The sequence below is a fragment of the Falco peregrinus genome, chromosome 5, assembly GCF_023634155.1.
Source record: "Falco peregrinus isolate bFalPer1 chromosome 5, bFalPer1.pri, whole genome shotgun sequence".
NCBI classification, from domain to species: domain Eukaryota; kingdom Metazoa; phylum Chordata; class Aves; order Falconiformes; family Falconidae; genus Falco; species Falco peregrinus.
Genome location: NC_073725.1, coordinates 103,788,546 through 103,812,885, shown reverse-complemented (window position 1 = coordinate 103,812,885; position 24,340 = coordinate 103,788,546). Strand labels below are relative to the sequence as shown.

General features: G+C 42.6%; 2 protein-coding genes across 4 annotated transcripts in view; one reads left to right on the top strand and one right to left on the bottom strand.

Moving 5' to 3' along the window:
* KBTBD12 (kelch repeat and BTB domain containing 12) overlaps positions 1-3,769 on the bottom strand; it is a 35,168-nt gene extending 31,399 nt beyond the window's left edge. Inside the window, exons 1-2 of the mRNA XM_005230008.3 lie at positions 1,448-3,769; positions 237-507 (exon numbers count right to left, since the gene is read on the bottom strand). Of these exons, the coding sequence (XP_005230065.1) occupies positions 237-507; positions 1,448-2,517 (1,341 nt within the window). The 5' untranslated portion in view covers positions 2,518-3,769. The remainder of the gene's footprint in view (positions 1-236; positions 508-1,447) is intronic.
* The window catches only part of MGLL (monoglyceride lipase), a 107,333-nt gene that overhangs the window by 15,078 nt on the left and 67,915 nt on the right, over positions 1-24,340 (top strand). The gene's annotated exons all lie outside the window — the stretch shown is intronic.

Below are 24,340 nucleotides of genomic sequence, written 5' to 3'. Positions count from 1 at the left end.
ACATGCCTATGAAAGAACTGCCCTTGCTGAAGTTGGTATTTACAGTGAGGATGCCTTAAGATGGATATTCTTCTTCTTCACCCTGTTTGGTTTTCCTACAAAAGATGTTTAATCAGAGGAATGTGAGCAATTCATTCTTGTTATCACTGATGTACTCTTCCTACGCAAGAAGCACCATAAAATTACACAACACTGCTTGTTAGTACACAAACAAAACAACTAGCATGTTTCTTGACCTGTGGTGTCCATCCACCCAGCACGTAGAGCTTATTCTTCACTGTCACCACCATATGGCAGGCTAACGGTACTGGCAGAGGCGCCGTGCTTCTCCAGGTGCCTTGCTCCATGGAATACTTCTCCACACAGTTTGTGACCAGATACTGATTTTTCACTTTCATTTGCCCTCCTATTACATAGAGGTCGTTATGGATAGTGCCCAATGCGTAGAGTTCACGGAGCTCAGTGGTGCACAGGCAGTGCCAAAACTGGTTTCCTTGCTGGTGGTATCTGTAGGAAAATCCAAAGTTGTAAGTGCTCTGGTTCACTGAGGTCCCATCAGCTTGTTTTGAAATGTTACCCTCTTCATTGTCAATGTTTATTCAGACAGGGGCACAGCGACAAGAGGAGCTTTCTCATTCACAGAGAAGTTATAAAATTGAGGCCAATGTTTGCAAGACCAAGCATTTTTAGTATGAGGAAGCCTAGGCATCCTTTCAAAGATATTTGACCGTAATTAAGGTTAAGAAATACCTTATTTCTACATGTGCTGCTCAATCATAATTTCCACTGAAGTTAGTGGGAAGAGCAAGAGCTCAACACTGCTGAAAAGGCCACTTCATCTGCCTCAGTATGGATTTACTTCCTTAAATTTAGGTATCTGTATTTGAAAATGCTGTCACCATTTTTAAATTTTATCTTTAATCCAGAAAATGTCTGGTTTTCTTTAAAATGGGTGCATCTGAAAGAGATATGAGCAAAAACAGAATGAAAATTTAAAGCTATCAGTCATTATCCTTTAATCTCTATCATCAACATCAACAGAGAAGTGTGTTTTCCCTGTCTTACTGGACTCTTTCGGTCATTTACTTTATTTGTTTTGCCCTGCTAATAACCTAGAAAAGAGTATCCTAGGAAAATGTTGAGATTTGGGTAAGGACAATGTGAAATCCACATACATTGATGTAGGATCTAACCAAACTCATTTACACAGAGATGCCACTGGAGTAAATCCTCCTTCTTTCAGGAGAAAAAGCATCAAGATTTGGTTATATGTATATAATTCAGTGCTATAAAGAAAAATCGTGACAAATTGATTAGAGTAATCAAAATCTCTGGGAAAACTTTCAAGTAAAGAACGCTTTTTCTAATGGTCTTATTTTGTCCCCGGAAATATTATTTGATTTAATTTTTTTAAATAATTTGGGGTTTTCTGACAAAGGGTACATACCTATAGATTTCGATGTTCCGGGTCTTTTGTCTAGACATTTTGACAGCGCTTGCCTCGCCTGCCACAATAATATCATTTTTCTCAGTGACAACACCCGTGCAAACACATCCTAAACCCTCGCCATACTTTGGAGAGGAAATGAAGTAAGTCTTTTGTGTCGCAGGAGCATAACAAAAGCTGGCATCTGCATAGCTACCATGTCTTGACCTAATGCCGAAAGAATTGTTGCCAATGCAGAGTAAGAGATCCGTAGTCTCCATGCCGTAACGCAGGCTGAGAGAAGGGTGGCTGGATAGTTTGATGGTTTTCAGTGCTTCCTCAAACATGTCATTGCATTCAGAATTGCACAGGATCATTGTGTTCCTTTTCCGGGCTTCCACAAGAAAGGAAGGGCTGACAAGTACCAGCCTCACTTGCTTCAGGAGCTCAGTAAGGTGCTCTACTCGTGACTTCCTGCTGTGCTTGACCCATCTAATGACGAGGTCCAGAATGCTTTCCTCCCTGGAAATGTTCAGATCGTCTGATTTTATGAGAGTCAACAGCTGCTGGAATTCAATCTCTAATATTTCTTCTTGTAAACTCACCTCAGCAAAATGCTGATACAAGTATTTCCTCGCTTGATCAGCTAAATCTTCTGCCCCAATGTGGCTGGCAAAGTAGTAGATGCCCACACAGTTGGAAGCATCCATATGGTCCATCATGTACTTCTGGCACATACTGAAAACATCTTCCATTTGCATGAAATAAGCAGCAAGCGCAACAGTCTGCACGTTCTGATCAGCGAGGCGCAGGTCGGCGCTGTACATGTAATGGAGTATCACGGACACGCTCTCTGCGGAGATGTCGTACAGCACCACTTCCCTCTGTGTGCATTCCACCAAGCCACAGGTAAACATGGCTTTGAAGTAGGGACTGAAGGCAGCCAGCACCACCTTATGGCAGGGGAATTTCTCACCTTCCGCCACCAGGACAACATCAATGATCTCTGTTGATTCTTTCATTCTCTTTACTTGTTCCAACAAAGTCAAGCCATGGCGCTGCTTTCTTTTCTCCTCACCCTTATGATCCATGGTTAATCTCCAAAGTTCCTGTTTGTAAATCTCCTCAGAATTCTAGGTCTTCATCAGAAATGTTTCTAGAGGTAGAAGCATAACATTGTCCACTAAGAACAAATTATACTGCTGTTAATATCTAAAGATAGCCTTCCATAGGATGTGATACAAATCAGTAATGCATAAAAAGTATGCAAAATTACGGTGAGGTCTCAGGCTCAAGTACTCTAAGACAAAATAAAATTAAAATCAACACTTCAAATGATCTTCAGTATCCAATCCTCCCCCTGAGGTTTTGTGATTATTTAAAGAAAATCAGATTTCTCTTCAAAACAGTCTTTTCCAGCTGCTTTGTCCCTCTATTCCCTGATCCTGATCCGGAGCCTATTAAAATTGAGGGAAAGTTTTCCACTGAATTTAATAAAGTCTAGATCAGGCCCTTAATCCCTCAGCTATTCAAGTTTTGTCTCCGACATGCACCTGAAGGACATTAGTCCTTGCTTAGATGCTGAAAGTACCTTACGTTTCCAACAGCCCCTTATGTCAGACAGCTACAGCGGAGCGGTGCCCTTCCAGTGCTCACTGCTCCCCTCAAACCAGGAGCTATGCCTGAGCAGAGCCTTCAGAAAAGGGTTTTACAAGATTAAAAAAATGCAAAAACATGAATCTTGCTTCTCTCATTAGCTTTTACAGTTTTTCCACCTCTGCAAAGCGGGTGGGAAATAAAGCCACTAGTACAACCCAGTTGGCTGGGTTTAATACTGTGCTTTACCACCAGACTTGGCTACCAGTTTGCAGCGTGATTTTAATTTGCAAGCCCTCTGCAAAGCAGTTAGGAAGCTGCAACCTCATTGCTCTACCAACAGATTTGTCCCGGCCCCATCACACCTCAATTTACCAGTAGCTTTCTGCCCAGGCTTCGAGCTGAGGGAGCCAAGGCAGTGATGCAGGCAGGGACAGCTTCCACCCCTGAGGTATGCGGTGGAATTGGCAGGAAGCAACTTGGTCCAGCTGGCCAGATTCTTTACTCTTTCACACCAAAGTGTAGGTCACTGGTTCCTACAGGGTTGCTACTGGCTTGCTTTGGGATAAACAAAGGATTAGTAAATAGGGTCCAGCTGTTGAGCTGTCCTCCTGCTTCTCAGCGAGATGTTTAAGTGCAGCAGATTCACAGAGGTTTGGTTCCACTTACTGTAAGCTCAAATGGGATTTTAAATTAAAATATAATTATTCACATACTCCCTTTAGTTTTATTTATGGGAAAACAGAAGGAACTTATTGGTCCCATTTCTGTGTTGGTTTTTTTTGTTGGTTTTTTTTGGGGGGGGGTGGGGGTGGGCTTTACTGAACCTGTCTGGTGTTCAGATCAGCAAGCTGCAGAACATGAGGTACACTGGTAGAGCTGTCAATGGGAGAGTGATTGTTCCCCATCACTTGAGGGACACCAGCCCTTAACAAAGTGTTTGTCTCTAATGTGGGAAGGAGGCAGTTCTGTTGTGGAAATGCATCCCTTGATTCATGTCATGAATCACCAATACACGAACAAGTCCTAAAGCTGTGGTATAACCATGTCTGAAACACATTGGAAACAGGCTATGAATTGCTTAATGAGACTATTTGAATTAGTAACATTCCTCACCAGCTTAAATATTTGCAGGATTGTGGTCTTGTATGGCGGATTGAACCAGTTTTCTCACATCCTGGAAGCACACAGCGTAGTCTTAGTTTCATTAAAGAAATAGGTATGAACATAAAAAATGAGTATATGACATTATTTAAATCCACTTAAAGGTATTTTAACAAACGGTCCAGATTTCTCTGCAGATCTAGATAGATGGATTTTTTAAAAATACCATAGTTATTTCCCAGGTGAAAAGGAAATCTACAGATACATCATCAATCTCAGACCTACTCTTTTAGCTGTTCGGTTGTTTTTAGAAGTAGTCATCATTCTGTTTTAGCAAATTACATAGATCCCTCACTTTGAGTGCTAAATTAAAAGCTAGGCATGCTTGAAAACTAGCATTTCCTTGATTTTATCAATTCTTTCCATATTCCAAATTGGTAAGTAGAAGCAACAAATCAGAGAAATGAATCTGGGTTATTACCAGATTTTAAAAATGGATTTGGAAGACAAAACATTAACTTCATAGTCTGAGTGTGTGCCAAGCTCTGAGCTCTTCTTATGGTACTTCTAAAAATCAATCAAAGGCAGTAAGTTTAATATAAAAAATAAAGCCATGGTATTTCCAAAATCTAGAAAACATAGGTCTTAATCTTGCATCAAGTGCCTCTGGAGCAGTCCTTACAGTCAGTAGAAGGCTTTTCTGAGATAGAGAATTGCCCTACATGATAATTAGATGGGCAGTTTATTTCCCCCCCCCCTTGTGTTGTTGTATCACCACACAATACTTGATCTTCACTGCACTTTGATAAAGGAACCACACCACATCTCAAAGATCATGTATCATAAGCACACATATTTCAAGCAGATGAGCTGTAGTGTCTTTAGCCAGTTGTTCACTTTCCATCTGGATGAAAGTGTTAATAACTACCAACAAGACCCCAATCCTGTTCAGCAAGCTGACTAACCAGGGTTTTTCCTCCAAACTGATCAACTTCTCTTCTTTCTCTTTTGTGATGTCAGAGCTTCACAAATCCTCCAGCTTTTCCATAATGGACAAAATGTGCATTTTTAATGTGAAGAACAAGTGAGATGACTAATCATCATCATCTTTCCCAGATTTTTGCACAGATCAGGAAGCAGCAGCATGTAGAAGTGAGTTATGATTTCACTTCCTTTGCTGGTCACCTTCAAGTTTTCTTTCACTGTTAATTTAGCTTTCTTAAGAGCAACTCTGTCTTTGATTACACCGTTCATCAGATTTGCGAATTTTATGTGTTCATTTACCAGTGATTAGGATATCTGGCACAACATACTCACAGCCGTTTTCTCCTCTCTTTCATCATTAAGACATTAGCAATAGGAATCTTAAAGAACAGTGTAGCTCGTGCCATTTATGCACCGCTTTAGGCACAAATTATCTGATGGATAAGCCCTACACCACTACCCTGGCGATGAAGGGCACTGCCCATGTGCACCCAGTGCGGGGTGGTCTCCTCTGCCCCCCGCAGACCTGGTGGGTCAGCTCTGGGCATCCTCCCCAGGAGCACCAGCAGAGCTATGTACAGCCTGTGAGTGGAAGGGGGCATGGCCTCCCTTCTCCTGGAGCTGGTCCATACCCAACCATCGCCTCATCCTTGGGCTGAATCATGCAAGGGGTCTCCACCTTGCAGTCAAGATCATCTGCGACCCCCCGACCTCCTCTTCACCCACCTCACGGAGCTCTGCAGAGCAACGCTGCTTCCCCAGCCACAGCTACAGGCAGAGCTCCTCACCTCACACTTTCAAGAAGATGGTATTTGCCTTTCCTCTAAGAATGCACCGTCTTCATCTCCTGGCTTTGACAGCACACCAAGCTCCTGACTGAACCGTACTCAACAAAATCATGCTGTCGACTTGCATGTGTCTACTTTCTCCATCCTACAGCTGAGAAAGCTGAAGCTAAAAGGTTAAAAAGAAAACAGGATTGAAACCCAGGGGTGAAATCCTTTCATTAACTCCAGAAATTCATCCCTGTGCATTACCTACAAACTTGTCACTCCCCTCCTGGCTTTTTGCAGTGTTTAGGTGAGGTCATTGGAAGGATATTAATATTCTCCCTTATATCACTGGAAAGACTATTAAAGGGTAATAATGAAATGGTGCCGCTTTGCTTTCCCCTCTGGGTTACAGAGGAAAAAAGATGGTACATTGATATTAAAAGAAAGGATAAATGTGATACAAATATAATTTGCAGTGAGACACTATAGTGAGATTGTGCCAGAGGGTGGGTTGTCATTATAAAACCTGCAGTGCAAGGTTCAGATCCTTTGTAATGTCACCAGGAGCTGAAATCAGAGTTATTGCCTTATTCAGAGTTTTGGGATTTTTTTTTTCTTCTATTGTGAAAAATGGATTCAGGTACAAATCTTCATTGGATGTTACTTTATTTCAGAGTCAGGTTGTTAATTTTCCTTCAGTTCTGGCTGCTACTTTAATTTTTATATCAGCTGTTTTGTTAGTCTAATTTAACTTTTTTTTTTTCTTTCTTCCTCCTTTGTGTCATGAACCGTATGAAGAGTCATGTATAATTTTATGCAGGAGCTACAGCATACGTTTTGCAAGGCAGGAGGGTGCTGCATGAACAGTTCAAAACATAAATAAGCGCACTGCTGTGAGCTCAGCTCTACAGCTTTTATGAGGCTATCAAACTATAAATAAATGCTGTCCTCAATTCTCAGTTACGCTGCAGCCTCTTTGAACTGCCCCAGTGCGAAGGGACTGTAAACCAGATGGAAGTATCTCATCAGGAATTTCCCTTAACCTCTCGGGGAGTGGGGGGAAGCTACCTTGTAATTAGAAACATTATTTTTTCTGTATTTTTGCCCAGGACATAGATTTTTCTTGTTTTTCTTTTTCCCCAGTCCCAAGGAATCTCCCCTTTCCCATGCCGTGGTGGGAGGGTGGGAGCTGCAGGACCTGGCCCAGAAGAGGTCACAGCAGCCAGCATGGGGCAGCGGGCTGCGGCGCAGGGGGCACCTCCCGCATCCTCCTCTTCCTCCTCTGCTTGCTTTCTTTCTTGTTCTTCGCCTTAATGAGGTTGCCCTGTCTTCAGCCTGCCTCCCTTCAGGTGCTGAAAGGATCAGAGTTCAGTCACATCAAAGAACCGGTGCCTCTGCCTATGAATTATTTGTGCTTCCTTTGTTATCAGTAAGCTGGGAAGCAAATCTGTTAATTGTATGCATTATGACATTTGGCTGACAGCCACAGTGAGGCAGAAATCAGTACCCAGATGATAATAATGTTATAATCTCGGGGTTTAATTATGAAGGCTGTGCTGGCATTTAAGATCAAGATTTTAAGGTGTGCAAAAGATCCTGCAGTGCTGGAGAAGGGCAAGTAATAACGCTAACCTTAGTAAAAGGAAAAGATAGAATAATATATAAAAAGGAAGCTTCCAGGGAATTATAGATGTTCCCATAGCTATAGGATAATAGGAACTTAATTCTCTTAATTCTGATACCTGGAAAGATGCCGGAAGAAATGATTACATGATTGAGTTATAAGAATTTTGAGGGTAATAAGGCGATAAAAGCAGCTATAGCACCTATTTATCAAGAACAAATTGTGTCAATCCAATCTAATTTTCTTCATTTTTTCAGGGAAAATAGGGGATAAATTAGATACTTTGTCTTGAGTGAAGTTACCGGTATGGTCCTACCTGATATCATTACAAACTATGATGAAATCAACTGACTAAATCAAGAAAAGTTAGATGCCTAACTGGCTGAAAAAAGCAAATTCAGAGAATAGTTATCAGTGGTCAGGCTAGAAAGCATCTCTAGTCTGTGGCTAGATATCTGTGCTGGAAAGGTCACTCACAGTTTCGGGGAACACGTAGATATTATTTCTTGAATTAATTTCATCCATCCTATCCAGATAAAAAAATCAAACTTGTGGCAGAGCATTAAGCGGGAGAATATCCAATTTTTTTTAGAAAATGTATGTCTATACAGTTTGAGAGGGCATACAGGTAAATGGTTCTCTGTGATAATTAGACATGTTAGCGTTTGGATGCGTCTCAAGTATCACCATAGCTACTAGCAGCCAGGGTACCTTTCCTGAAGTTTTCCATATTCTGTCAGTTGCTAGTCACTTAGAGATTTAGGATTTTCAGGTTTTCAAAGGCTTCTAACCAGAAGTCCAAGTCCTCCCTAAGCTCACTGTGCAGTTTAGGAACTGAAGCATCTGCATCGCTTGTAAAGGTAAAACTTCAGCCTTAAATTGCTTGGGTTTGCCAGATGACGTGAGCTGCTTCCCATTAAAGTCAGAAAAAGAGCTCTCCTTGCTGAACCTACCCATCTCCCAGGACCAGCCCCACAGCAGGTACCTTTCAGGTGTTCTGAATTGATGTATTGCTGGCGGGGAAGGAGGAATTTGGGGGTTTTGAAACTGTGAGCACTACAAATCAAATTATGTCATTGGCCTATATAAGATAAAGTATAGCAATCCTTCTGAGAGAGATTTTAACCATTTCCCTGCCTCAGCCCCTGTGGCACCCTGTGGTTTTTTTACACATGCCATCTGATACTGAGGAGCTTGAGTCAAGGCAGTCCAAGGTCTCGCGATAGCCAAGCATAGGCCAGCTATCCATAGGGATGTGTGCTGCCAGGCATGCTCATGGGAGCTTGCTCAGCCAGTTACAGTCTGCAAGTGGTGTAAAAGGAGGCTCTCAGTGCAGAAAAACAGGCTGCTGACCTACAAGCTGCTGCCATCGATGCAGACAGTTGTGGCAGTGTTTGTGTTCCCCTGAGTGCATCACTGCATCCCTGCTGCTGCAAGCATCCCCCTGCCAGCAGAGCCTGCGGGCTCTCCACTTGCACTGCTACAGGCACAGCCTCTCCTTTCTCCAGTAGCTTATTTACTTTCTTTCCCATTTCGTTGCTCTTAATTAAAAATAAAAAGGGACTTAATAAGGCTCTTTGGGTTAGGAGAAGCTTGACACCTAACAGTGAGATTTTCAAGCAGGCTGCAAAGCTTCAGAACTGTGTTTGGGAGCGCATTTGACCATCGGAGACCTGAAGATGCTTTGATCAGTTTTCAAAGCCTTTGGGTTGTTTATGATTCTGGAAAGATTTGACGGTTTAGGCTCTGTTTACTGCCAAAACAGAGGCCTAGATATGGGATTGGATTAATATTGATCCTATCTCAGCAAATACCAGGCATATTTTTTTTCTTTAAACTGTTATAGATTCATGAAAAAAATCAAAGCAGCTGAAAATGAAAGACCCTGTGGGCCATCTTTTCAAATATGCCTTCACCTGACCTTAATCTTACTCTGATTCAAAGCTCAGTGAAATCAGTCAAAAGAATCCCACGATTTAAGTAGAAAATGGATGTAGTTCTGTTCACAAACAAATGCCTATAACCAAGCCCAGTCTGAGCTAAGTATGTGCATTAATTGCATGAGAAGAATGGAAGCTAAATATATACAGACATACAGAGCCGTCTCTTTTACAGTTCACATGTGCAGATCATTTTTCTTACATATCAAATCTAATTGAAATGGCAAAGTGCTCATTCACAGAAGGGGGATGCACAAGTTTTTTACACTTCCAATGACAGATGCCAGCAGAAGGAAAATGTATTTCTAAAATGTATTTCAGTAGCTCTTTAAGCAGCCTGGCAAAGGTCTTAGAGATTTCTCTTTTTGCATTGATCTAAACATACTGGCAAGTGTAGGAAAAGCTTTCTGGAACAATTATATCATACAGTGGAAATTGGAATGTATCACAATTAAAAGAAACGTAATTTAATAACTTGGCGCAAACTGTGCTTTATTTGCATTTTTACAACAGAAAAGACTGTGAACTCTAGTTGCTAATATTTGCAGAAAACTCTGAAGTACGTATCCATTTGGTGAGCAAATGCTAGTAAAATGTCTAATAACCCAGTCACTCAGCAGTGAAATTAAAATAAATTGCAAGTTGTAAACCCTTATAACTTGACGTCAGCATTCCATTATTACTGTTTGAGTCCAGCCTTCCCTATAAATTTCTCTAGTTTCAATTGCAATCACTACCAAGTAAACATCTGGGCATGTCCATACCCACAGAAAAGAAAATTCAGGGCAACCCATGGCATCACCACAGCACCACCTCCAAAATGGCCCCTGCACGAACACGGATTTGTGCCACACCTGCAGCCCCTGCTGAAGCCTCATGTTAAAAATGTTCAGCCTCTTGATGATAAGGATCAGATGTATAGGTACATATAGATACCTTGATGGGAGAAGTAACAGTTTCTCCCAGCTTCCTTGCTGGAAGCAAGTCTAGATGTTTGCAGGCTTGTGCAGTATGCAAAGCCCTGCCGTGCACAGACCTCCGACGCTGGAATTACTGCATCCGCTGGCTGGTCCTGTTCCCACACCGCTGGCAGAGCCCACAGAGCTGCAGACAGACCCCAAGCTGGGTGATGTTCAGGGGTTCCCATCCTGACTTAGTAATTGATCTCTTACATTTCCTTTACGAACTGGACAGCAGGCACTGTAAGGACCTGCGAGGGCTTCTGTTTTGGCACCGACGATGGGTCCTACAGCCTCCTCCCCACACAGCTGCCTCGCAGCTGACCCTGCCTCGCCATGTACAGGCCCCCTCTCCAGCATCTTTAAGGGTTCCCCGAGACATATATTCAAGTACCCCTGCCCACAAAGTTCCCACACACCCAGCCACCCGGAGCAGCCTGGCCCTGCCATGCCCACACTGCCTGACCATCTCAGCACCAAACTCCTTTCTCTTCCCTGCTCTGAGTAGGGGAAGGATTTAAATGTACCTTTCCGTCGCTGGGAGCGGCAGGTGCCCGTGAGAGTGCGTGGGAGAGGGAAACAGAGACCTCATACAGCAGCACAGAGCTTCTGTCGGGCAGCGAGGTGCCAGGGCTATAAATAGCCCTTGCTGGGCTCCTGGCTGGGAGAAGGAGCTGATTTAATGTCATGCACAGGGGCACATTAGGACGCAGCTGACTGGCACCGGTGCTGCTCTCCTTCTCCCCTGCCCGCATGCTGCCTGGCCCGCCGCCTGCCAGACTCAGTGCTAAAAAGCAGCCGGCTCCTCCGCGGGGTGGCACGGCCACCGCTTGCATCAGTAGCCCACCAAGAGGACTATATCCCTCCCCTAGAGCTTGCCACAGGCACACGACAGGCACAGCTCTGTGCCGCAGCTGTTTCTGGGCAGCTGGGGCCGTCGCAGTGTAGATGATGATTGCACTGACTCCCACGTACCGCTGAGGTCTGGGTACCACACCAGGGGAGATGCTGTTGCTCATTGACCCAAGTCACTCTCAAAACCAAAGCCACTGTCTACAGCTGAGAGGAATTTCCCCAAACTGTTTCTCCTGCCCTTGCTAGATCGCTAAGAGCTGAAGTTATGTGTAAAATAAGGATTCCTGACAGAATATAAGTATTACGTGTATATTTTAAGGCCTGACTATCTTCTAGTTTGTGTTGATGTAAATCAGAAGCAGATCCACTAAACTGGTCCAGAATAGTGAGGCTGCACTGATTTACATCAGCTGTAGATCTGGTACTCTGTAAATCAAAGGGGAATAGAGAGGGCCATAATACACTATTTATATCTCCATATGTTTAAGCAAGGATGGAAAAAAGATTAAGCAAAATTTAGGGTTATAAAATTGATTAATGTTGAACCTATACTTTTAGTTGAGAAAGACATTAAGGAGTTTTCAGAACATTCCTTTTTAAATGGCATTAATTTATTTATTCACCATAGTAATTCGTTGATTGATCATAACAGCTTCTGAGAAAATAAAAATGAAATGTATTTCCTTATCTAGATTTTTAGTCTGATGGTTTTATTACAGAGTTTTTCCAAAAGCCATGGAGGGAGTTTTCAGGAATGCTTAACTGCTAATAGCAGTTTGTTGGTTTTAGGGGGAAAATTAAGACATCATTTAAAAAAGCATATTTCACGTAATTTGTGAACAGAACTAGGGAAAAAAACGAAGTGAATAAAGTTTACTCACGTCAGAAAATTCAGTAGATCAGATTACAAAGATATATGTTGTCTAAACTCCCAGATTGTTCTCATTAAAAGTTCAGCTTTATCTTAGAAACCAGAATATCCAATCTGATACTATAGCTTTCACAGAAGCCAGGATGGAACAGTGAACTGATGAAATGCCACAGCTGTGATAAAAATGGACCATATCCCCTAAATTACCTTGTTCTCCTGGTATGTGGAACAATTTATAGCATGGTGATGGTTAACATGGAGTGTTCACGTAATGAATTTTATTTATATGAATCCACTCCGCTACCATGCTAATAATCATGTTTCCTTTATGGGTGCGTTTCTTAAGCTAATTCCTATAATGAGCCTATTTCACAAAAACACCAACTAATGCTTTTAAGACAGATTCCTTTTTATCACTCATGAAATTCTGAATATTTCTCTTGCACTTCACGGAATTAACCGGGACACCCTGTCTCGCAGCAGAGCAACTGCTGGGTGGCTCTTGGCAGCACTTTGTGATTACACAAACGCCGTAACACAGCGGTGAAGCAGGGCCCTGATATTTTTGCTAGAATTAAAAGCTCGCTCTGCTGTAAGCCAAGCCTGTTTTCACCTTCTTTGTGTAATTAAGTCATAATCCTTTCATTCTGATATCATTATCTGTTGTCATGGTGATTTTAATTATAAAAGTGAATGGCTGAGAAGTGGGCGAAGACAAAAGTTTTCACTGAACTTCGTTAATGGCAAAAGGAAGAATATCCGTGGCAATACAACAAATGTGTGATCTTTTAACACAGTGTATTTTAAAACAACGGTAAGAAGTAGATGTCAGAGACAGAAGAGACACATTTGATGCGATTATATCAGTGTTTAGGAAATATGTGTTGAATTTAATGTTTTAGAATAATTTATGCATGGCACCGGTTGTACATTCTGGCCTCACATGAACCAAGATTCCCTCCTAAATCTCAGCTGCAAGTGATTCACCTGTCGGAAAAAACACCCTCTCTTTAGGAAAAAAGTCTGACCAAGTTTCCAAGAGTATGTTTTTCTGAGTACAGACTTTGGGAAGAGCTACGCAACATTTACAGTTCTTCCAAAAGCAGAAAGCCTGTTTTGATGGGTGGGCGCATGCAGATTGTCCGTAGGTGAAGCCACGGCAGGGTTTGCAGCGAGCGCACCCCCAGCCACAGTCGGTTATGGCTGAACCTGAGAGGAGACCTGTGTCAGTGCAGCTGGACTCTGGGTGGTATCAAGACACACAAGACGTTGTTTTTCCCTTGCTGCCACTGAAATATTGTGACCAACGTGCTGAACTAAACGCCTCTCCCCTGTCACTCTCGCCCTCGTTCTGCATTTTGCTCTGGCTCATTCTCTGCTGACAAATACGTAGTTTTACGCATATGTGTCGCTAAAGGGTGGCACAGCACTGGGAAGAGCCTCACGCTTGACTCAGTGCCCACAGGTGACTCCCCAGTGTGGCCACTGCACTTTGCTCCTCCCGGCCCAGCAACCCCCTGGGGCTCCTCAGACTCTTTTCCGGGAGACAGAGGCAGCCTCTGATTTGGGAACTAGCACCTCGCATTTGCTTTGCTTCCCACACGTGAGTAGCTCTGAGATGTCCGTGCATCCACTTGGCATCAGCCGTGTGTGGAAGCACCTCCAGGCTGGCTGCAGCAGTGATGATGCCGGCACGGCTCGCTGCCACGGCTGCTCCTGGCACATCCCACATGGGCAGCCTTGGCATCCTCCTCCTCCTCCTGGAGCAGAGGAGCAGAGTGCATTCAGGCCCTGGTGGTGGGTTTGGACCACGTTACACCAGGTGCTCTGCACATGCTGATTATTCAGTTTGCATTATGTTAGGACCAGTAATGATATTTTGGTTATCATATCCCTATAGACGATGCCAGTGTGGATATATAGGGAGAAAAAAACCAGAAACAGAGAGACTTCCAGTTTAATCCTATTATCTATTCCCTATGTCAGTCCAAATACAACATCATAGATATTTTTCTTTCTTAGGGTAAGTGCTGACCTTTAGAGGAGACCAAGGGCAACCCTGAGCTCGCCTGTGACCACTGGTCCTGCGGGCAGCACCCCTGCAGTCCCTCTGAATTGAAATCTCTTTCTGGCCCTGTCACCCTGATTCCCAGGTTGCCTGACAGATAATGTGGCATGCCAACCACCCGCTGCTTTTTCATTTAAATAAATGAGAAAGTTGTAGCTAAATTAACACTCCAGTGGAGGTAATAAGGACCGACTCAGCAGCTGCCACAATGTATGCAAATTGCAGTTTCACACATTAGGAGCTGGATGTTGCTTAATTTGTAGGTCTTTCTGTCTTTTAAATGAAAGAGCCTCCATCAAATTCAGGCAATCTGGAAAAAAAAATTTTAAAAAAGGGCAAGATAAAGCCCCCAATGTCAACTACTCACCAGTGCTTCTAACTGTGCCTACAGTCTTTCTTCTGGGGTTTCCCTCCTGATCCCCTGACAATCAGTTATTACTGAGCTACACTGCACTGCCAGATGCTTTCAGGCAAAAATATCTGCTGATTTCCAATGAACAGACAGCCTGATTAAGGAGGTACTGCCTGTCCTTTGGTATAAACAGAAACCTGATTTTTTTTTGCAGTGGTGCCACAATCCAGGAACTCTATATCCATCATCTTTTTTTATCTGGAAATGAAACTGTAACAGCATGAAGGAAGACCTGTGATAGCTGTCAGTTAATCAAACAGAAGGAATGGGCTCATAGGAGAGCATTTTATCTCCTTTTAGATCAGGAGAGATGAGAATGGAGATGCAAATAAGGATGCAAACCCCATCACGTTAGGGTTTGTAGAAAGGTTGTTCTGTACGTTATTTTTAGGAATTTTTAATTTCTATAAGAAAATTATGGCTATAACTGTGTTAGGGTCAAAAAGATTTCTACATGGGCACCAAAACTGAAACTCGGGAAGGGAAGTGCATACTCAGAAGAGCAGAACTTGGGGCCGTTATAGCCACAGAAAGTAGAAATATCTCTAATCGGGTTATGTTCTGTGAGAAGCGGCAAAATATTAAAAACATTCTAAATCAGATTTTAGCTGGCTCAGAAATGCTGCAGCCACAGGATATAAAGCTAAAAATGTGCTTGAAACTCACCCAATCTTTCCCAGGTTTTATTCAGAAAGACAGAAGTTTAATTCTAAAATAAATCCCATTCAAACAGTTTGGGGTTTGCCTGACTTACACGGCTGGTCCTCAAGAACTATTGCCACAGATCTTTGAATGCCTTTGGAGGAGATGCTCTTTCCTCTGCTCTGGTCTCCAATTGCTCCATGGAGGAGATGCTCTTTACTCTGCTCTGGTCTCCAATTGCTCCATGCTGAATTCCCATTTCTAGATGTCTTCTTCTTAACCTTCACTTATCCCTTTCATAATCTAGAGGTATCTTAGTGATCCCCAGCACGCTATTAGCAAAGTAATAACAAGAACTTGCCCTGTGTGGTCATTATTTGGGTGCACATGTTGAAAAAAAACTGTCACGTGAAAATGCAAGATAAAAAGCCACAATGAATCTGTGGGCAAGAAACATTCAGGCTATAAAAAAAATGCAGGACCTGAGAGTGCTACCCAGTTCCCAGAAGTGAATGCATATCCCGGCTGGTTTCCAGCTGCCTGCTGAAGGCAGAGCTGGCATACATCTCCTCCCCATCACTCTTAGCTCCTTCTGGAGGAAAGGAAACCTGAGCACTTGGGTGGGATGAGAGCTTCAATCAGCCCTGAACTGAGCTGTTGGGGACAGGAACTGAGGGAAGAGTCCCCAGGTGCCTCCACCCTCCTGCTCAGATGCAGTCTTGGCAAACTTGGATGATTTACCATCCAGGACACCAAAGATGACTGCAATTCTGGCTGATGTGACTTTATCTGTCACTCAGTACAAGCCCCTGCCATTCTGTTTGGTCTTTGTCCCTCATCGCTAAACCAGGATGACGATGCTTTCCCACCAGTCAGAGAGATTAATTAGTATTCACTAAGATGCAGGGCCTGTGTGCCAATTAAGAAGGGTGTCCGGTTTGTGTATTCCAATAAATTCTGTGTTTGCTGCAGTCCCCCAACCTGGCACACAACTGTGCCACAAAAAAATGCATTTAAAAAACCTTTCTTAGGCGGTGGTTATGCTGAATGAGTTACCAAATATAAAGCAAACCCCGCACTGCTTTTCTGACAGAGGCAGTAACTCTGAAAGACACAGACTTCTCCCATCATGGGTATGAGGCATCTGTCCCTAAAGTGGTATGAAGATGATGCTGGTTCCTACATGCTCGGTCTTGAGCACTGAGCTGGAGGTGGCTCCTCTCTCCCGTTCCAATGCTGCCCCAAATGTGACATTTGTATTTGTAGTGCAGTGCTGGAGCTCCAAACCACATGATGAAACGGTGTACCAGAGGCAGGCAGGCAGCTTGAGCTGTCTATCCATCCATGGGCGTTAAGGTGATAGTGAAACAGATGGTCACAGCAGGAGCAAGAAAGATGGACCGCCTGCACGGCCTCATCCTCAAAGACCTCAGTAAATGGCACACATCCTGACTCAGGCCAGGCACTAGGTAGCCTCTTTCACCCCATGATCACCAGACTGTAGCTTTGTGAGTTCACCTGCGAGGGATCTCATGAATTAGGAGGTAAAAACTTGGAAAGATCTGCAATACTAATACCCTTTTAATTGCCCATCTACAGTTGCCCATAAACATGCAGCTGATTCTGCTCAAACCTTGCAACTGAGCATAGTGGCTTATTCCAGAGCAGCAGTACATCATAGAAAATGAACGGGAATTAGGATCCTTCAAAAAAGTAAAACTTCTTCTACTTCTGTCCACAATAAAAAAGGATGAAGAAATGTAGTATCTTCCAAGTTACATCCCATGTGGCAATCTTCCAAACCTCTTTCCATATGTTCCTAAGTGTTGAAAGCCCAAATGTTCCATATCTTGCTGCCAAATTCTCTGGCCCAATCCCAGCATCTCTTACAATACAGTTGGGTATTGTCTAGTGGGGGGAAAAAAAAATCACCTCAGATTGATAATTAAAAATATATTTGATCATCAGATAGAGATGAATGGCCAAGGGTGCTCTGCTGAATGAATTGTTCCTGCTCACAGATTTCAAAGCAGCAGAAGAGTATCTTTCTGATCCTACTGAAGTTGCCCCAGAAATCCTTGTTTGTTGCAGAACATATTGCTGAAGAGATTCGAAATCGGGGGCAGAGGAAGGAGCAGATGAGCCATGGCAGGGAGCTGTACTGCTGGGCTGCAGCCTGGGGTAGGTGTCTGACCAGGACTGCAGAGGGAGGTCTGGGTCTCAGGCAGACATTGCTGGATTGGTTCCACTCCTGTCTTATTTCAGACTGAACCCTACAAAATCACAGGCTGTGATTTTATACTTGGTGCAAACCAAAGCAGAGCTGCTGCTGTAATCCCACCCCTGCTGGCGCTGAGGTGCTGGGCGCAGGTCTCAGGAGGGGACTGAGGACGCACGCGTTGCTCAGGATGTCTCATACACATTTCACAGCACAGGAGGGAAAGAAATGCTTTGTGCTCTCTGGCTTTGGTGCTGAATGTTGCAGCCTGCCCCCTGCTATCCTCTTCCTCAAAACCTCCCAAAGTCTGGGAATGATGGAGTTTCGTGCAGGTGTTACATCCAGGATCTGTTTCCTCTTCTGCTGAAAAGATAGCATCTCCAGACTATTTCCATTTAAAAAGTTACTGTAACTCCAGAGAAGATTCAGTAATGTACTAGGAAAAGTCAGCAAGTAAAAATAATCAACACAAGCTGGTATCAAAGCATAGTACCATGAACTGGAAGGTTCCTACGTTCAGGAAGCCCCACCGAGGGGTCTGTAACAGGAATCCAAACTGACTCTATCAGCCCATAGAAACTGCAGATGCTCGTGACTCCAAAGCACAAACCAAATCACAGATACCTTTGCTACGTGGGAATCAGTGACTGTAGCCAAGACATAACGGATATCTTGTGTTGGAGGAAGCAGGATGAGGCTTGGGGACTGAACTCTCAGATACCATGACTTTTGATGTTACTAACAGCAGATGCTGCTAATTTACATAAAGCTCAAATACGAAGGGTGTTCACAGCCTTGAGGATTGTAGATGTCCATCTCTAAAGCACATGAGGCTCTGGTAATAATCCTTTGTTGTCCTGAGATATAGCATTGTCATCTTATATAGGAAATACTTTGCCTGTGGATGCTTTGTCCCCTTTTTCACTGCAATGCTCCTCATTTGACAACCCCTTTCTCCAAGTGTACTCCAGGGTTAATTATTACATGCATTAATTCAGCCTAGGAGAAAAACCAGGGAGGGTGTTTTCCTACACTAGAAGGTATAAAGTAAATGGTAGTAGATACTATAAAAATTAAATAACTGAGAGGGAACAATTAGGAGCCAGATGCAAACAGTAATGAATGTGGTGCTTAGTACAGAATAAGTCACATGTGAATCCATGGTATTAGGGTGCAACACTGAGCACAACTGAGCCTTAATTTTGTTGGCCGCTTGGTGCTACCACAGTATATATAGAGATGAATGCTCCCAGGAGTGAACAGTGTATGTAGTATATAATTTCTGTAAGACATTACTGCCTAACATCTATATCAGGATGGCAGGATAGCTGCTAGAATTCTCTTGCTGTTCCATACTATAATGCTTATTTTTTTCTCCAATGTAGATTTCACACTGGGGATATTCTTTATTTTCTCTAGTACTACTCCTGATTTACATCAGCGTGAGCAAGAGTAGAATCAGGCCTCCAGTTAAATAACTAATGCAGCTGTTTTGCTGAACCAGCTTCCTGGCTGGGAATGAATCCAGTCAGCTGTGGATAACAAACCCCAGTAATAGAGATTTCAAAGATTTCATACAAATTTTTGTTTCTTAATATTTGCAGAGTTACTTTTCTTACGAAATCTGTTAGGCAGATGTTAGGAAGTAATTACTGTACATGAATCAGAAAGAAAATGCACATCTTACAGTGAATATGTGTGAGTGGACTGAGCAAAGAAACCAAAGGTACACGAGAAAAAAGCTAAAATATATATGAGCAGAGTCTGCCAGGATTTGCCATGGGGTTATTAAGGAAGAAACAGCACAAGGCAAGCTCTTCTGATGACCCACACGTTCATTGTATATACAATACAATAAGCCTGCTACCTTTTCTAGCAATGGCAGAATTACACTCACCGCTCATGGACAGAAGGTGAAGTCAGCCCTGGCTGGGCAGCTACAGTTTCCATCAACATCTAAGAGCCTTTCCAGCAATCACATCGGTAACCCATGTGGTCGACACAACTAAAATGTTGCTACATACACTCTCGTGCTCAGATACCCCAAAGTGTCCTTAGATGATGGTGCACATAGATGTAAATAGGACTGATCGTACGAGTGAAAACTTCTGCCTCCACGTCAGAATTATTGATTTTTTAATATATAAATGCAAGCAATCTTCCAATGCTGGTGGCAGCAGTAATAGTATCCAGAAGATTAGGATGGAAAGCAAAATTGTAGGGAAGATTTTGCTCTGAAGAATGTAGTTATCCAGGCTGTGGTTTTGTTTGGGACACAATATTCCATATACTTGCAACTCTGGGTAATCTTTTAACAACTGAAAAAGTTATTGCTTCAGTTGTTCACAGTGCTGTGATGGATAGATTTAGAGCTGAGATGGGATTTAGTAATGGTATAATTGGGTAAACAAAATCAGGATCATTAAGAAGAGATTCTGCCCTCAGCCTGCCTCCAGCAGTGAGCCTCACTTTTCTCTGCCCTGATTTCCCCCCATAAAAGAACAATTATATCGTTCCTTTCTGAAGTTCTTTGAAATCTCAGGTTCAAAGTACTAAATTAGGGTTAAATAAAAGATCTCAGTAAGTAATAATAAACATACTGCTTGTCTTTTACGGCATTTGCCGCCACTAGTTAATGCACTTCATAGATGAGGTTGGTATTATTACCTTTACGTTGCAGTGTGCCTGGACCAACAGAGGCCAAGTAAGGAAATGATTCACCTGTTCCATGAAAGCTCCCTTAAGATGCCTTTTAGAGGCATAAAGCGGACCTCCAGATTGTGCTGATTTTCACACATAAAATCAATTTCATTCAAAAAATAAATTGCACACCAGTAACTACGCCCCTCAAAAATTCCATCTCGGTGTTTATGAACCTATAAACTCTATAAAAAGAAATGCTACAAAAGAAGCCTTTAAAATTACAAACCAGCCAGGATGTTTAATATTTCACGTCTAAATTACAATATAAAACCTCATTTTGAGAAATGCTATGAAAGCATCGGCGTTGGGTGCATTTTAGAACAGCACTTGTCATAAAAAAAGAGCTTGAACATTTGGGTTGCCAAGGCAGAAACAAGCACCACAGACACATTTTACCCTTATGGGGATTCATCAAGGTTGTGCAGTGCAGCTGTTGTCTTAGTAAAAGAAAGTATCAGCCCCTGGCTGGAAGAAACAGAAACATAATTATGTTATGATGAGCTGGAAAACATGCAAAGAAAAATTGGAATGCAAAGCATGATAAATGATGCTTTGTCAATTGCAAAGCAGCAAGAAAACCAGGCGGCACAATAATAACTCTGCTCCAGTCAATGCTTCCAGTTTGGCTACCAAAATAAAGCATCACTCTAACCACGACAGAATAGCTGCATCTTTTGGCTGTATTTTTTAGTCCTGAAACAATGATGCTGGGTTTGTAAAGTGGATTATGCAGTCATCCTTAGTAACAGAAATGAGAAAAGGAATGGTCAGGTACTTCTCAAAATTGAGACCGTAATTCCATCTGGAGAAAATTTATAATGTTGTCTTATTCTGATTTTTATGTATATTATAATTCAAAGCTCAGAACCTTTTCCTTTAATACGCCTTTTAATTATGTTTTCTGCCATAAAACTCCTGTTTCTACCGAGGTGACCAAAATTTTATGAATAGTAATATGGCTACATGCAGTCATATTGCAATAAAATAGGAAATGCCATGCCATAACAGACTTGTTAATCTGTCTGTTCTCACAGTGACAAGGACAGGATTTCCCTTCAAGTGCTGCAGCAATGTGCCTGTCCAGGGCATAAACCACTGAAGTTTCTTCTCGTGATGTGAGTGAATCCAGAGGGAAAATTGGACTAATTATATACCAGCACAGGAAACTTTTATTTAGAAACCAGTACTGGACCACACCGATAAAAAGGGACACGTGTTTAAATAAAACCTTCTGATGATAAAGGGGAAAATTATTTTTTAAAAAATAGTAATTCAGGAGGAAGGGGAATTTGGTGGGGCTTACATGTCCCCAAGCTGCCAGGGGCAGAGAAGCGGTGCCCATGTCCTCTGGTGCCCTGACCAGCTGTAGCTCCCTGCGTTGCCCCTGGACTGGGCTTGGGCATCTGGGAAAATCCACAGTGAGCTGTCTCCTGCAGCACCCAGTGAGGCTCAGCTAAGGTGACACAATTCCAGACTTATAAAAAAAAATATTTATTCCCAAGGCAGAGTGATTCTCAAGCAAGAGGGTTGCTAGAATAACTCTATCAACTTCCCCTCTACAGTCAAAACTTTAGGGCAGAATTTACACCTTTCATTTTGATTTTCCTACCTTTAGAGCATGCCTTTTAGATATCTCATACTAAGAATGCCTCAGAATCTGCTCTTAATATTCTTGTGGGGTTTTTTTGATTAAAAAAACCCAAATGAACCACCAAACAAAGTGTGTATTGCTTCTGTAATTAAAAACAAGCAGCTCTCAAATTAGCATCTATGTAGGATGGGTCATCTTCTACATATCAGTTTAAAGGACTGAAACCTATATTCAAAGAGTGTATTTTTAAGTGTGTATTTTTGGTCCTGTCAAATAAGGAGCACAGGCAAAATACTAATCACTTCACTCACATAGCTACTGTTTGCAGTCACTGCTTTGTAAGCAAGGTCTAATGACAGCATTACTTGCAAAACTTTTATTACCCACAAAAAATTAGGAGTATTTTTACCACTAATTATTTTTATTTACATGCTAAAAATACTGTATGACTTGACTGTAGTTTGCATCTAGGAGTATCAAACCACTTGTAGCTTAATCAAAATAATTCTATTGGCATAGATCAGGGGAAGTGAAATTACTGATAGGCAACACATCGGTGGAAGCCTGCAAACAATTTCTGTGATACTCATCCTTGTGCTAACGATTCAACCCTTTCCCCTTTTGCCTGGCGCTAATTTGTGAAGAGGTACATGAAACTGTGGAATTGCAGATCAGTGCCAAGCTACTTATAATTTCTCCTGATACTGTTAAGCTTAACCCGTTCAATAAAATATTGTCCTTTAAAAATTTCTATCTCAATCTAATTTGCTTGTCAGCAAGTTTATTTTTTGGGGGGCTGCAAAACATTAACATGGGCATTTTACAGGAAAACAAATGCAGTTTATCCCAGCCCCCACTCCTGTCTCATCCCCATACATGTCTTGTTCAGGGATACCAACAGGCAAGCAAAGGCAGACTGCACCAATAAGTACAGCTGAATGACTGCACTCTGGCTAAGGATGAATAAAAAAATGTAGCCAAAGAGAAGGGTAAATCCAAAAAAATGACTCTGAACCAACTGCTTTAGAGACATTGGCTTCTTTGCTTTTCACTTGATTTTAATTCTTCCTCTTCATGCTTCATCTCCCCTGTTCCCCATGTGCTCTCTGGCTTGTGCTGGCTGTTGCTCTCTCCAGCTGCTCCCTGACTACTGTAACTTCCAGCATTTTTCTGTTGGAGCAGATTCTTCCATAACCACATACTACTTTAGATATTTTATTATTGCATCCTCCTCCTCTATTACTTTTTTCCTCCTTCTTGTCAGCAAAAGTTCTCTTTGTGATCTGGGTGAGCAGAATCCCAAATAGTTTAGCACCCACACCCCTTCAAATCCACTCCTCAAACAAAAATACTCCTTTGCAATTTAAGAGCATGGTATCATCAACCAGAGCAGAAGGCTCTCATACAGTCTATTTACCTTTGCATGCCAACGGGATATGAGCCATTAAAAATTCATTTTGTGAATGAAAGCCTAAGGACAAAGAAAATCCTACCTATCCATTCCCTTACCGCACCATCAGAATTACACACCAGCATGCTATGCTGTCTCCTCTCCATCCTCTTCCTCCCCTCTCCTCTCCTCTCCTCTCCCCTCCTCTTCCCTCTAGCCCATTTTCTCTCTCCCCTTGCTGTGGTAACAAGTTTTCACTATTAGTGTTTTCTCTGTCATTCCAGCAATTGATTCTTTCCCTAAAATTTGCCTTATTTGAGGGTATAATCCTTTTCTCTATACTCCTGTGGGTACCTTGGTGGTCGATGGAGTTGTTTAAACTAAACAGGGCCCAGCCTTTCATAAACAAAACACCTTTCCCTAGAAGGCTTAAGCAATTACTGAGTTAGTGTAAAGATTCACAAAGTGTATTTCTGTTTTTTATTAAGAAGTTGATTTAGCTTAAACTGTATTTCCAAAATGCATTTCCCTCCACCGAGACAAGAGAAGATGTTACAGTCTCATAAATACTGCATGCTCAGACATCCCTTTCATTTCTCACAGGATGCTAGTACGCGATAATTGCTCTGCTAAAGCTCTGTGCATCATTTGGGTATCAGCTAGGTGAATTCTTCAGTCTCCATGCAGTTTTCTCAGGTGGCTTTTCATTCACGATTTGAACTCCACAAAATGACAAGGTAACTAGTCAGCAGTTGCCTCTCATTCATTTTTAGGATGTTATCATGAGGCGTGGGAGGGTGTGCTACCCGTGAGAAGAAATGTCCTCAGTTTCCTGGGGGCTCAGGGAAGCCGAGGGGAAGGGAAGGAGGGGTCAGCTGAGCCTCCACTCCTGGGCAATGGTGGGAATCTCTGCCTGGCAGAGAGTGGAGCTTGGACCGCAATCGTGCTGCCTCCGAGGCTGGCTACCCGGAGGTTAGCAGGCTGTCACACAGCCATATATCTGGGCTGACCAGGGCAGGCTCTCAAAGACAGGGTCTCACCCTCATGTCCCAATAAAGGCAATTTTCTTTGAAACACTATTTTTATCCTGAATTTTAGAAAGAGATTTCTTTTTCCTTGTCTCCCCCCACCTCTCTGATATTCCCAGCACCACAGCGGGAGAGGAGCCTGCTCCTGCCATCAGG